The sequence below is a fragment of the Lipotes vexillifer genome, unplaced genomic scaffold (genome assembly GCF_000442215.2).
Source record: "Lipotes vexillifer unplaced genomic scaffold, Lipotes_vexillifer_v1.1 scaffold471, whole genome shotgun sequence".
NCBI lineage: Eukaryota > Metazoa > Chordata > Mammalia > Artiodactyla > Lipotidae > Lipotes > Lipotes vexillifer.
The window spans coordinates 2497546-2511792 of NW_006780162.1; the positions used below are offsets into that span (position 1 = coordinate 2497546).

At 44.5% G+C, this 14247-nt stretch overlaps 1 protein-coding gene across 1 annotated transcript in view; it reads right to left on the minus strand.

Annotated features, from left to right (window-relative positions):
• Nucleotides 1-13406, minus strand: part of SP110 (SP110 nuclear body protein) — a 39699-nt gene extending 26293 nt beyond the window's left edge. Inside the window, exons 1-7 of the mRNA XM_007453268.1 lie at nucleotides 13266-13406; nucleotides 11491-11659; nucleotides 9077-9343; nucleotides 7581-7664; nucleotides 5596-5673; nucleotides 3747-3815; nucleotides 1653-1799 (exon numbers count right to left, since the gene is read on the minus strand). Of these exons, the coding sequence (XP_007453330.1) occupies nucleotides 1653-1799; nucleotides 3747-3815; nucleotides 5596-5673; nucleotides 7581-7664; nucleotides 9077-9343; nucleotides 11491-11659; nucleotides 13266-13403 (952 nt within the window). The 5' untranslated portion in view covers nucleotides 13404-13406. The remainder of the gene's footprint in view (nucleotides 1-1652; nucleotides 1800-3746; nucleotides 3816-5595; nucleotides 5674-7580; nucleotides 7665-9076; nucleotides 9344-11490; nucleotides 11660-13265) is intronic.
• Between the last annotated feature and the right edge of the window lie 841 nt (nucleotides 13407-14247).

The window sequence follows — 14247 nt, forward strand, 5'->3', positions numbered from 1 at the left end:
GGTTCCAGTCCTGATGAGACCCTGCGACTACCTCCTGAGAATAATTCTACCGCTGGTCCTGTCTGCCACTCAGGGGAGGAGCAGAGCAAGGCTGGTCAGCAGTGGTTCCTCCACTAATGGAATGTCCAGTGGGGGGCAGTCATCTGAGCCCCTGGACCAGAGGTTTGGGGGAGCCCTGGCAATACTTTCAGGAGACTTCAAGGTCAGAATTGTTTTTATAATTAGATGTTCTTTGCCTTTTTTTGCTATGTTGACTTTTGCAAAGATGAAGCAAGGGACAAGGCAGGTAAAAATGCTGGTGCCTCAGTACAAATCAAAGCAATGTCCCCAAACCTTAGAAGGTGGCATTGCATTCTTCACCACCACTTACTCAACATGGAAAAAAAAAAGCCAGTTTCATTTAAGAATGTTCTTGATGAAACAGTTAAAATTATTAATTTAATTAAATTTCTACCCTTAAGGACACATCTTTTTAATAGCATATGTAAAAACCTGGGTAGGACATGTAAAGCAGTTTGCTGCATCTTGAAGTACCATGTTGTCTCAAGACTAATACTCAAGTGATTGTTTGAGTTGCAAGCTCACTGTAAAATTAAGTGAACCAAAATTTTCTAATTGTTTATGATATTATAAAATCATGAGTAGAAGATCCACTCAAAACACAAGATAGCATAAGACATTTTATTACAACAGAGTATATGGTCTCAGACTCTATGTTACAACTAACCTTTAAGAAACTATCCCTTGTTGAGTTTTGGTGTAGTATCAAAAGCGAATATCCACAGATATCTCAAAAGACTGTTAAAATACTCCACCTTTTTCAGCTACAGATCTGTGTGAGGCTGGATTTTCTTCCTATGCTTCAACCAAAGCAACAAATCACAACTGACTGAATACAGAAGCAGGAATAAGAGCCCAGCTGTCCTTGATGGTGGAGGTGGGGGAGCGGGTAATAGGTAAAGGAGATTAAGAGGTATTGGGCTGGCCAAAAAGTTTGTTTGGGTTTCCTGTAAGATGTTAAGGAAATACCTGAACAAACTTTTTGGCCAACCCAAAACAAACATCCAGTTATAAAATAAATAAGCTATGGGGATATAATATCCAGCATAAGAAATAAGGTCAAAAATATTGTGCTAACTTTGTATGAGGACAGATTCTTACTACACTTATTATGGTGATCATTTCATGGTGTATGCAAATGTCAAACCACTATATAGGGTACCCAAAATTAACATAATACTGTACATCAAACATATTTCAATTAAGAAAAAAGAAAAAAATTTCAAAAGAACCTTTAAAAATAGAAAGCAATTGTTAACAAGATATAGATTGATGCTATTAAAAATGTTCCCTCTCAGCTTTCAGTATAATACAATGAAGATATATACAAAAATATTAAGGAAGCAAATGGAAAAGACAGTGAAAAAATGTTTTTTTTTTAAGAATCCAGCCATCTTTGATAAAGGTAGACATTAAAGAGATTTGCAAAAATGTACAATGATACCACTCACCTAATTTTTTTATTTGAAAAATATATTTATTTTTCATAAAAATATGTTATTTATGGTAATAGGTAATTGGTTTATTGTGGGCTGCAGGAGAGACCCTCCCACGCTGAGCATTCAGATGACAAATTCCATCACCAGCCTTACCCTCTGGTGCAGGCGTTTGGGCACATTCTGCCCTCTTTTTTGCTTTTGTCATGACCTTTGTGTTCCTGGTTGAGTCGTCCTCCCTGTGAGTCACCTGCTCCGCCACGTGGAGCGTCTTTTGGATTCCATGCCCAGGTAAGGCTGCCCCTGGCCAAACAGTGATTTGTGAATAGTTTTTACTGGGGTCCCAGTGGCCCTCCTCCTCCCGCTGAGGAGGGTTTTTACTGGGGTCCCAGTGACCTCCTCCTCACACTCCCAGTCGCCTCACTTTAAGATCTCTATACCCCTGTGCCTCACTTTTCCCCTGCTATTTCTCCGTAATTATACATTTTTTCTTGTGTACACCTTTCTTTCCCCGTCCCCCACACCCAAACTCAACATCTGCTCTCACGCTCTGTGCAACCTTTTGAAATCAATCAGAAAAATTTGGGGGAATCCCAGAGCACTGGGGCTGATTTCCTGTTTCCTGGCTTGAGACCCCTGCTGCCAGAAAGTGCCACATCCAAGTAAACATGGCCAGATGGTCTGTTTCAGCAGAGGAGTCTTGTAAAGCACTTTTCCAGGTTCCCTAGGGCCTGTGTGTGATACAGGAGACAGGAGAGATCCAGGGGTCCCTGGGCGCCTCTAGTAGGGAACGTGAAACAGTGAGGCTGGGACCTAGAGGATTTGCAATGCCAGAAGGTGAGAGGGGGCGGTGTTAGCGTTAGGGTTCTCTTCTCCCTTTATTTTGCCAACGAATTTTATATTTGTATCTTTGGACCAGATTTTTTATTGAGTGTGCCAAATTGTCATACTGTGGGGAAATTAAGTTTCCTTGATTTCTCAGTGCTTCTGTAAAAAGCCCGAGCCTCCTGAGACACAAAAGCGTATACAGTATAAAGATAGGGGATGTTTGCTTTCACTTCCTCTAGAATCATTTCACTTTTCATATACCATAGAAAATAAATCTGTAGCTAGTTAATTGCTGTTTAATCCAAAAAGGTAATAAAACTTCTCATCTCCTGACATGGCCAAAGGGTTACAGCCAGGGCTAGGTTCCTAGGTTAAGTGGCAAAGTACCAGGGATACTGGAGCACTCTATCCCTAGGTGTTTACATGTCAAAGGGGATGAAGCCCAGAACTTGGAGACATCTTTAGTAAAGGCTGGAGACACCTGGGGTTTCTCTGCCTCTTGGAAAGAGGCATTTAAATTCTCCCAAATTAGGGTGAGGACCAGGATCTTTTCAATCTTATCGCAAAGCAGCAAAAGAAAATGTTTTCTCTTTTCAGGAGGAGAGGATGGCTGTCCTCGTCTTGTATATAAACAGGGCAGAAAATCCATCATTCTTTCTCTTGTGTCTATAGGGTATAATCTGCCACTCACACAGGAAGATTTCATCAGCTCTCTTCTCATGCCTCTGGGTCTGCGTGTGGGGGAAAAATGCTGCCGTGCTGAGCTGGCTGTGAACAACAATAAAGAATTCTTTCCCCTGACCCAGGTGCTTTGTGTTTCTGCAATATTCATATATATGAAGAACATCACTCTGCAGGAGGGCGTAATATCTCAGAGCCTCACAGTACTTGACGAAGCACACACCTGGCACACGTGCATAGGAGGTTAGCACAAATCTAGAAACGAGCAGGTCAAAAATTGAATTCTAAAAGTTTCCTCCCAGTATATTTGCATCCTTTCTCAGCAACGGCGTCACCATTCACTCAGCCATTTAAGCCAGAAATTGAAGAGCAAGGCTTGATTTCTCTCTCTCATCCCCAGCTTCCAATTTACCAAGTCTTATGAGCTCTACCTTCAACTGATCTTGAATAGACCCTCTTCTTCTATCTCCACTGCCAGATCTGAATCCAGGCTACTATCAACTCCCATGGCACCTGCCCCCTCAAGGGGTTGCCCTGTTTCCATTCTTTTCTATTTCCAATTCATTCTTTGTGTAACACCAATATTGGTCTCGTCGTTTAAAATTGGATCATGTCACTTCACTGATTAGATCTCTTCAGTGGCTCCCCATTGCATTTAGAATAAAATCCCACCTCCCACATCTTGGCCGACAAGGATGAGCTGTCTCTAGCCTCCAGCCCCTTCTTGTGCTCTCATCTTACCTCTCGGGAGGCTTTTTTTCTGGTGTCTCTTCCTTGAGGTTAACCAGATACTTCTTTTTCTCTTCTTTCCTAAAAAGAAAAGACACAGATCATCTTTTATAGCTACAAACATTGATCTACTAACCTCATATGTCAACAATTTTTAGCTTTTACTTTGGGTCCTCAAACCACAGTGGCGAGGAGGTCATTGGTGACCTTAGGTGATGCTGAAATTCTGAAGTGGCAGAGGAGAGAGAGAAGTGAAGAAATGGAGACAGTAAGTTTAGGTAACTCATTTCTAGAAGTTTGGTTGTGAAATGGAGGGGAGAGCTATGGAGGCTGCTGAAGTGAGATGAAGATCAAGAGAAAGTTCCTTTTATGAACTGTGATAGGCTTGGGCATTGGTTGAATGAATGTCCTTGTGAGAGGGAGATGCTGAATTCTCAGGGAAGAGAAGGGACCATGGATACTGTCAGAAGAGGTGGAAGGATTACCTTGGAGAAAAAGAAGGAGCTGGAAAGGAGAGGAAAGATGCAGTTGGGGTTTGCAGGGTGGGAGCAGGAAGTGACGGAATTCCCATCTGATTTTTTCTATTTAACAGGAGAAAAGGTCATCTGTCATGCAAAAAAGGAGGCAGTGAGGCATCAGAGGTTTGGAAAAAATTGCTCAAGGTTTGAAAGGATTGTCACAGGAAGTGGAGCTGTGACGCAGTGTAGAGGGATCATTTGTGCTGGAATCATGAAGACACAGTGGGTACGCACTGTTCAGCTGTGTGCCTGTCCCCAGCAGTGCCTGATTTCAGATGCAGTGTGCAGGAACAAGACAATAGTTTCCTCGAACATCTGCCAGAGAGTTCTAGGAAAAGACAGAGAGGCAAGGCAGGTGAAGACAGCAGAAGGTTACTGAAACGATGGATCTTCAACTCTGAACTGGTAAGAAGGGTCATGAAAGAAATGCAGATGATGGATTGGAGAAGCAAAAGGCCAGTGGACTGGTCACCCAAATGAGATTGAAGGAAGCTGCAGAGGAAACAAACTGTAAGGAAGAAATCAGGGGGGGATTTTTTGAATTCATTTTTATAGATTGGGCTGAGAAGGAGAGGTCAGAAGTTGAGCAATAGTTATAGAAGGAGAAAATTTCAAGCATTACGTGTCAAAAAAAAAAAAAAAGGAAATCTCAAATTAACTATTGGGAAGTTGAGCCAGGTTTAAATGATGAAAAGGCCTGTGGATCACCTTTGGGTTCGGGAGGGCAAGAATGGGTGGGGAGAAAAGGTCACTGGAAATAAGCAGAAGAGGATTTGAGAGGTCAGGATATTGGATGGGTCTGTTATCCACACGTGCCTTGAAGATGTCCACGATGATGGCAGGACTTGAAGTGACAGAAAGACTCCAAGTCGGCCTTGAGTTCTTCCAGGGAGCAGTGGGAAAGTCAAGAGATGATAGTGATGAAAAGGGAGTGAGCATTTCACTTGAATGGCTAAGCCTCAAAGGAGGGGACAGGGAGCAAGGGGCCGGGTGGGGCAGCGTGTAGCAAGGGGTGGCATCCAACCTGGCTTCAGCCATGGGGTGAGTGGTAGCAGAAAATATGCAGCCTTGTCTTAAGAGGAAGCAGAGTCCTCTTGGGGAACCAACGTTCAGTTAAAGAGGGAAGTGCGACTAACCCTATAAGAAGCTGTGTGTGTAGGAGACCTTGATGATTTCTGAACAAACAATTCCGATGGGTGCATATTTCAATGGCCATAAATGCCTTCTCGTTTCCCTATAATATTCATGAAGGCCTTAGAGGAAGATGCAGTGCTGGGTGCTTATGATAAGATGCAGCTCCAAATTCATCCTCCTGAGATCTTCAAGAGAAAGGCAATCCTTACCTTTCTTGCTGGGAGGTGCCCTGGATGCCTCTTGGAGCTCCTTTGGGTCACTTTGTTCAGGAGCATCACCTCTTTTCACTGACAAAAAATATATAATTCGCTTTAGAACTGAGAACAGGCTGACGAGAAAGTGCTGAGGGAGATTGGTGGGAGAACCAGAGGGTGGAGAGCACCTGCAGCACAGGTCTGGGGACTCGCCAGGGTTCCCTGGCTCTGCCTTGGTTTGATCAACTTGTGATTACTGCTACCTGTGTGATTATCACAGTGAACCAGGGAACACCTGCTCCGCAGAGGAGGGCTCAGTTTGAGCCCTTTAGAAAGGTTTCCCTTTCTAAGACTCTCAGCAGCTAGTGTGCATGGTGATCTTGAATTCTGACGGCCACAATGAGGATGAATGCTTTTGCCACATGAAAAGTACATGCTATTGCTTAGACGTCTGTGATGTGATCTCTCTAAACTGCTGTATCTGTGATTATTTCATCTTGAGAAATAGTGAAGGAGGTTAAGTGCCTTATGTATTTCCACCTATTTGCTGTCGAAGAAAGCAGGGGTCAGCTTGTACTTGCCAGCACTTGTTAGCAGCAAGAACATACAAAGTTCCTCTAGCTTTTGCTGCACGAAGAAAGACAGAAGGACTTGAAGCCATGACAGATAAAGACCCATCTCACAAAAGGCAGTCACTTCCTTGTTTACACAAGGCTGTGAGATCTGTCTCAAATTCCATATTACATAGGACTAGCTAACTGAGGCAGCTAGCAAGCAGTCGTTAGACTTTAAAAATGATTTGTTTCATTTCAAATTATTTAAATATCTTAAAAATCCAAATGATGTACAAATGATGAGGGTTGAATGTGAAAGTTCCCCCAGTCAGGGTGAGGGCTGGGAGTGAGGACCGTCCATGTGTGGAGCACCAATTCAGTGTCTCTGTTTGCTTTGCATTTTGATGCAGCAGTTTGGACATTTGCCTTCTTGAAGTGGCCTCAGAGAGTGGCTGAGTCAAATAGTCCTGCCATGACTCAGCCCCTTGTCCTTTCCCCAGGGTTCCCACCACATTGCCTCCTGGCAGATGAATGTTCTCCCTCTGCAGACCCCTTAGTGGTGTTTGGAGTCCAGGTCATGATACTGAGCAGGACACTGTGGGGCTCGTGGGCACAAAAGGCTTTCTGTGTCCCCCCATTTCTTGATTATAGGAAATAGGCATCATTCAGCCTCCATGACCTTCCCTGAGTTCCAACCAGCAGGTTCAAATGGATGCTAATTAGGAAAGGGAGGGGAAGTGGAGACAAGGGAGGACCGGGTGAAAGAAACAATAGCGCAGCCTTGGGGCAGGGTCCCGATTCCCCCCCAAGGGGTACGCATAAGGGTAGCTTTGAGCTGTTTTGCAGATACTGAAACCCCCACCAGGTGGGAGAAGTTAACAGGATGCTGCCCACGACCACGTAGACCCCAGACTGGTTGAAGCCGGAAGGTTGATGATGCTGACTCCCACTTACCACCAACCAATCAGAAGAATGTCCACGAGCTGATCACACTCCCTTTGAACTATTACTGTGAAACTTCTCACTACCCGCTCCAAGTTGGGACACACAGTTTTGAGGGCACCAACCTGCTGTGGCCCCCTTTGCCTGACAAAGCAATAAAACTATTCTTTTCTGCTTCACCCAAAACTCTGTCTCTGAGATATAATTCGATGTCTGGGTATAGAGGCTGGATTTGGCTTCACTTGGGCAAGTACTAATGGGGCTCCTGTCCCTCGCCCTCAGTGCCGCCTCCCGGTCCACCTTTCCCAGACCTGTCTCCCTCACCCTTCCCAGGGACTCTGTCTCCCTTTCCAAGCTCCTGAGGATGGGGTGAGCAGCATGAGCTGGGCCAAGAAGGTGATGGAGAGCGGAGAGGAGAGCCCCATGCCCGGATGATCCAAATGACTTCTCTTCGTGGTAGATGCGAAAGCTAACATGAGCCTAAGTTGTCCAAATCAAGATTACCTGGCACGGGGCCTGATGCAGTGCAGGACATCTCTTGAGTGTCTTCTTTATCTTTTATTTGGGGGATCAGGTTGTCACTGGACACTGAGCAGAGGAAGAAAAGGAATTTCAGATCTGAGGACCCAAGAGCAGGAACCAGAAGTGGGAGGAACAAGAACAATCTATTCCAGCAGGTAACAATGATGGGCCAACCAAACACCAAGGTCCCTCGAGGGTGGGGTAGAGGGGGACAGGGAACAATTATTTCCTTTCTTTCTTTCTTTCTTTTTTTCTTTTTTGGCTGTGTTGTGTGGCTTGCAGAATCTTAGTTCCCCCAAAAGGGATCGAACCTGGGCCCACTGCAGTGAAAGTGCCAAGTCTTAACCACTGGACTGCCAGGGAATTCCCCAATCGTTTCCTTTCAAGCAGTCACTTACTCATTTAATAACACAGGCACGTTATTTTTTTCCTTTGAAAATCTAGAGGATGGACTCTTCCATTGTTACTGGCTTCTGGTTATGCTAACCTTATTTGGATGGTACTTTTTAGATGGGTGGAGAAAACATCCGGACCAAACAGGGCCCTTTATTCTCGGAATTGGAGAGCTCAGAACCTATGATACCATTTTTGACAGCGGCCAATAATATTCCACATTTACATTTAATGTAATCAAAGTCCTTTATCCTGATGGTTGGGAGAGATAAATGACACAATTTTAGAAGCTCATCAGGTCCAGCAACCTTTAAACATTTTATCATCTTTTCTAGTAATTTCGATAACCTCCAAACCATATAAAAATGAATACGGTTGAAACTGAAAGGTCCCTGTAATCAGAGGGTGAGCAGTCGGTAAGCACTGAGGGTGGGTGTGTTGCACAAGTTACTTTCCAGTTCAGAACAGTGTGTTTTGCGTGTTGGTTTGACAGGGCTCTTGGACGTGACAGCATCAAAGTGGCTGTGATGGCATCCCTGACAAGAGGTCCTGAGCCGTGTTGGTGCGTCGGCCCCCCTCTCGTGTTTTTCCTTGTCACTCCCGGTTATTTTTCCTGGTGCTCCTGCCACAGCCCTCTTGGCTTGTAGGTGTGTGTCCTCCCTTCACAGCCACCTTGAGCTGAGCAAGTCGGCCCCAAGCAACACTGCCTGAACAGGGACGGAGTAGCTTGGGCATCTCTTGTGAATTTTCATCACTTATTTGGGATGTCAAATTGTCATTGGTCATTGAAGACAAGAAGAAAAATCACAGGTTACAGGGACAGGGTGTCATGGAGAAGAGTGGAAACAATGTCAGGGGCAGGCAGAGTACCAGGGGCCAAAGGGCAGAGGGTCGGGCTGTTCAAGGGGCGAGAAGCAGGTGTTCTGGGTTCTAGGGCTTAGCTAGGCCCCTGCCAGTGCCCACATCCTTCTTGGAAAGAGCTGTGTATGGTGGTGCGTGCACGGGAAGGAGTAGATCAAAAAGACAGGACCCTGAGGTTCTAGGGCCACAGGCACCCTAGGTGTTGGACAGGGTCTGTTTCTCACCCAGAGTGAGCCTTCCTTCCTGGATGATTCCGGGGAGAGCCACGGTGAGGCCAGCAAGGCTGGGCTGCTCGTGCAGGATCTCAGCGCTGGGCTGGGCAGGTGCTCCGGTCTCGCTGACACTGGGTGAGCAGGGCGGGCGGCTCGATGAGGGGTGTTGGCAGGTGGGCAGCGGCAGCAGTGCCCAGGGAGTGCTCCTTCCTGCTGGGTTGGCTGCGGCTTCGAGAGGAATCATTGTGATTCTGCTCCACCCTCCGTTGGAAATGACAACTGGGATTGGTGAAGGATCACACATTAGTACCTCGGAATTATTTGGAGAAGGGGATTTCTTTATACTTGACATTCAATAGGACAAGGGCATGGAGGCTTTCACTCTCTCACAGGTGTGCAGAACTGAGTCATCATCATCATCGACCATTTGTGGCCCCTTTAGGTTTTCTTTCTTCGATTTGAACATTTAGTGCTATAACACCTGCTTTAACCTCTGATCTCATACCAAAGTGGTTTCACACATGAAGCTGAGATTGACTTTGTACCCAGGGATTTATTTTCTTCAGTTTTGGCTTCAGAAGTTAGACAATTAAGTACAATGCTATAATGTTAAATGTCATCCTTGTTTTAAGAAATAAATATCTCACACCTCCCTGGAGCAAATAAGAGACGATATAAATTCCTTCGCATAGTGTATTAGAACCTCTATATTCTGGTTTCTGCTCATTTCTGCAGACTCGGTTTCCATGCCTTCTCACCTTGCACCCTGTGATCTGGCCACCCCAAACTTCTCTCCCGTCCCCAGTACCCCAGGCCCTGGGCTTTCTGCACGCCGTTCCCCTGCAAGGCCAGGGTCGGGTTTCTTTTATGATTCTACTCTATTTATTTCAGAAGTAAAGTTGTCTCAACTAGTGAACAAAAAGAGGAAAGTAAAGGCCAGATTTTGGAGAGGGTCCCAGAGCAAAATCGCAGAGTTGGATCCAAAAAGATGCTTGAGCTCAGCCAGGCTGGGGGTGTGGGGTGGGTTGGAGGTACATATCAGTGTGTGGGTCCCTCTGACTCTTAGATTTACTTAGCCTGGCCTTTGAGCACATATTTCTCCCAGCACTGCCCTGATCCTGCCAAGAGCTCAGGCCCACGTGCAGCTGTGCCTGCCTGGGGGAGGACTCTTCTCTTTTGCTGCTCCTTTAGCTCAAGGAATCATTTCTCCCTTTGAGGAGGAGCCTCTTAATGGGAAAATGTCAAAGACCAGACGAAGAGCTGTCAACAGTGGTGACTCCACTAATAAGAATGTCACAATTCAGTGTGATCTACTGGTCCTTCCCTTGCTGTTCTCAGATAAATGAACCACGTACTTTGACTCAACTAAGTGATTTTACTGCCTGTTCCTACCCTTGCTACTTTCTTCCCAGCAATGTCACTGCTCTTTTTATACTCCTTTACCTATTCAGCTTTCTCTTTCCTCAAGGAGCTTCATTCTCTACTCCTTTCTCATACTCTCTCCTTCAACCTCTCTGTCCACAATTCCCCTTCCTTCCTCTTTAGCTACCTTTCTTCCCTCCTCTAGCTTTACAATCTGTCCTCCAGCTGTCCTAGTTTAAGATAGTGATCATAATCTTGGAAGCCGGTATTAGGAGACCCAAGTAGGACTCTTGGCTCTGCACTTAACAGACAAGTAACTTTGGGAAAGTTCTTCTGAGCCTTAATTTCCTTATGTGTCGTATGGGGATAATAATGACTTCGTAGGATCGTTTTAAAGATGACATAAGATAATCACATAAAGTGCCTGGGATAACGCCTGGCACATAGTAAGCACTCAAAAAACAAACAGACAAACAAAACCCAAACCAAACCAAAACAAAACAAACCAACAACAAGGACCTACTGTGTAGCACAGGGAACTATACTCAATATCTTACAACAATCTATAATGGAAAAGAATCTGAAAAAGAATATATATTATATATATATATATATATATCTGAGTCACTTTGCTGTACACCTGAAACTAACACAACATTGTATATCAATCATACTTCAAAAAAAAAGATACTTATTATTATCCATCCCTATCCATTTCTCTTCCTCTCTAGCTCTCCTTGTCCTTCTGCCAGACTCGGTCTCTGTCACTTTATGCATTCCCTTCCCTAGAGACTGTCCAGTATGCTAAATTGTACAATTTCCCCCCAACTCATAGAACAGGTATGACAGAAATGTTTGTGTCCTCTAGAAATTCATTTTAAAGAACCAGGGCCAGGGGCTGCTTTTCCTGTCACACTCGTGAGAGAGAATGGTCCATCTCTTCCCAAAGAGAAAGTGGGCAGTTCAAGTGCATGTTCCACAAGGCAGAAAACCAGCCCAAACTTTTAGCGTAGCAACTTCTATCATGTTTCTACAGCCCCAAAGTTATTCAAGAAGCCTCATACCCCTTTTGAAGCTCTTGAGAGTCGTCATCAAGTTGGGGTATTCACTCAGGTTTATTCGGCTGAATAACATCTCCAGTAATGACAGACTAAACGCATTCTCCAGTTGAGTGAGGATGTTGTACACGACCCTGGATAAAGGGACCAGATTTCTACAGGCTTCCAGAGATTCCTTAAAAAGCAGAGTAAAGGATTATTATAAATGATTATAAAATGGAATGGAGATTTATTACACACTTGTGGTTTTCTAAGCTGTAAGAAAGTGATTTTGCTCTGTTAAGAAGGAATTTAGTGCAAAATGTCAATAGTCAAATTCTCTAACATAGAGAAATCACAGTTCCACATGTTTACCTTTGGAGCTTCATATATATTTGGATGGTTTACTTTTGGAGCTTCATATATATATGGATGGTCACAGGAATTCAGCATTCTTGAAAATAAGGCTCTTGTGAACCTTATTTTAGGTATATTTGAGGGAAGAGAGAAATGTTAAGGAAGGAAAGTGGAGTCAAAGGCTGCTACTGTGTAATTCTCCAAGGCTTTGGGCAGGACTCTTCAGCAATGGACCTAAGAGTTGGTCACAAGTGGCAATTCTGTGGATTGCTTGTTAGCCTCTGCTCTCTCTTTCCTTCTCTCTTCGACTTGAAATGGCGTAAACGGGAAATCAGAGAAGTCCTCCTGATGAGAGGTTGGCCAAAAGGAGAAACATGGCAGGAGAGAATCAACTACAAAATACTTATTGAGAAATGACTAGGCTCAGTGAGCTCATCCTAGGGTACCTATAGCAACAGATAAGACCAACATGGTGCCACCCGTGTTGGGGGAGAGGCACTGTCAGGTGGAGAAGATAGGCATTAAATAATAAACACAAATTTTAAAAATACTCAATTCCTATTGATAGCAGTGTTCTGAAGGGAAAGCATGGATTGCTGTGGGGAAGAATAATGAGGTGGTCTTCATTAGATGAGTGGGCCAAGGACCCTCTCTGAGGAGTGACATCTGAGTTATGATCTGAAAAAGGGTTGGATCCAAATAGGCCAAGACTGGGGGAAGATTGTTCTACCAGTGCTAGCACTTTTCTGGGCTTGGGGCTCAGGAAATGCTTTAAACAACCAACATTATGTGAAAAGAGTGTCATTTTTGTCCACAAAGCCATATCTCCCACTGCCTGTCTTGCTTCACATCAGAATGGACTGTGGGGCACAAGCTCTTAAGCGTTGAGATGGTACCCTTAGTGGGTTGAATGGTGCCTCCTCATACCCAAAGGTATGTCCGCTTGAAACCTATGAAAGTGACCTTATTTGGAAAAAGGGTCTTTGCAGATGTAATTAAGGATCTTGAGATGAGACCACCCTGGATTATGGTGGGCTGTAAATCACAGTGACGAGTGTCCTTGTAAGGAAAGAGAAAGGGAGAAGACACAGAGAGGAGAAGGCAGCGTAGAGACGGAAACAGCAAGTTAAGTGATGTTTCTGTGAGCCAGGTTTACCACGGATTACCACCAGAAGACAGGAGAAAGTCTCGAGAAGGAATCAACCCAGGCAACACCTTGAGTTTGGACTTCTAGCCTCCAGAACTGTGAGAGAACACATTTCCTTGTTTTAAGCCATCTGGTGTGAGGTCACCTACCCTGGACACCTTCTTTCCCTGGTAATGACCATTTTTGTCTGGAACTTCCAAATTCTAGAAGCCCCGGGGTCTTGTGGTTTGAGACCTCAATGATCCAGCATTCTTGGTGGGGGCTGGGTTGCCATGGCAAAGCGGTCAATGTGACTTACCTGGTACAGTCTCTCGGTGATGAAGAAATTGTCTCGGAGGCCTTCGAAGAAGGGAAATGGCTTGTTTATGGCATAAGCAATCTCCAGCTTCTGATGTATAAAGTGATGGAGAAGAGCCTCTTTCAAGGCCCTGGTCATGGTGAATCTCCTACGGAAGAGGCACAAGAAGAAAAGAGAAGCAAAGACTTTGAGGAGTTAGGGGAGCTGCTCTCCGTGTTGTACAGGCATCCTGGTCCCAACGGCATCCCTTAGCAGTCTGAAAAGCCACATCTGCCAAAAAGACTCATGGGTATAGGAAGCTTGACAATGCCCAGCAACAACAGAAGCTGAAAGTGACCCACAATGTGACACTGAAATCCCAAAGGGGCTGCTGGTACTAAATAGAGCTACTATTTACCGTGTGCTTCCTGCATGCCAGACTGTGTATACTAAGGGTTTCACATGCAGTAACTTATTTGATCTTCACAAAACCCTTGCAGATTGGATTGCACCTATTTGTATTGTCAAGGACACTGAGACATAGAGAGGTTTAATAACTCGCCATAAGTTGCAAAACTTGGAAGTGGTAGAGAGGGACAAATTCCAGTTTTCTGGTTCCAGGTGTGTAGTCTTAAATACTATGGTCTGTGGCTACATTGAGCTGAGTTAACCAAGACTGCCGGGACTCAGTTTAAGTACACACTAGCAATGCTCACACAAAAGGGAACGCTCAAAGACGGGTAGGAAGATGGAAACCTGATAATATTTAGAAACTTTATTAAACCACCTACAATCTCTGACACGCAAACAGGCCTGACATAAACAAGAACATGAAGGACGTGAAAGGCATGATTAGCAAAGGTGACTTGACTGATTTATTTTATGTATCAATTTCACATCTCAGAACAGACATGTCTTTTCCCATGCCCATGTGACATTACAATATTTGACCATTTGTAGGCCATGAGAAAATATTGATAAGTTATAATAGGAAGAAAATGTA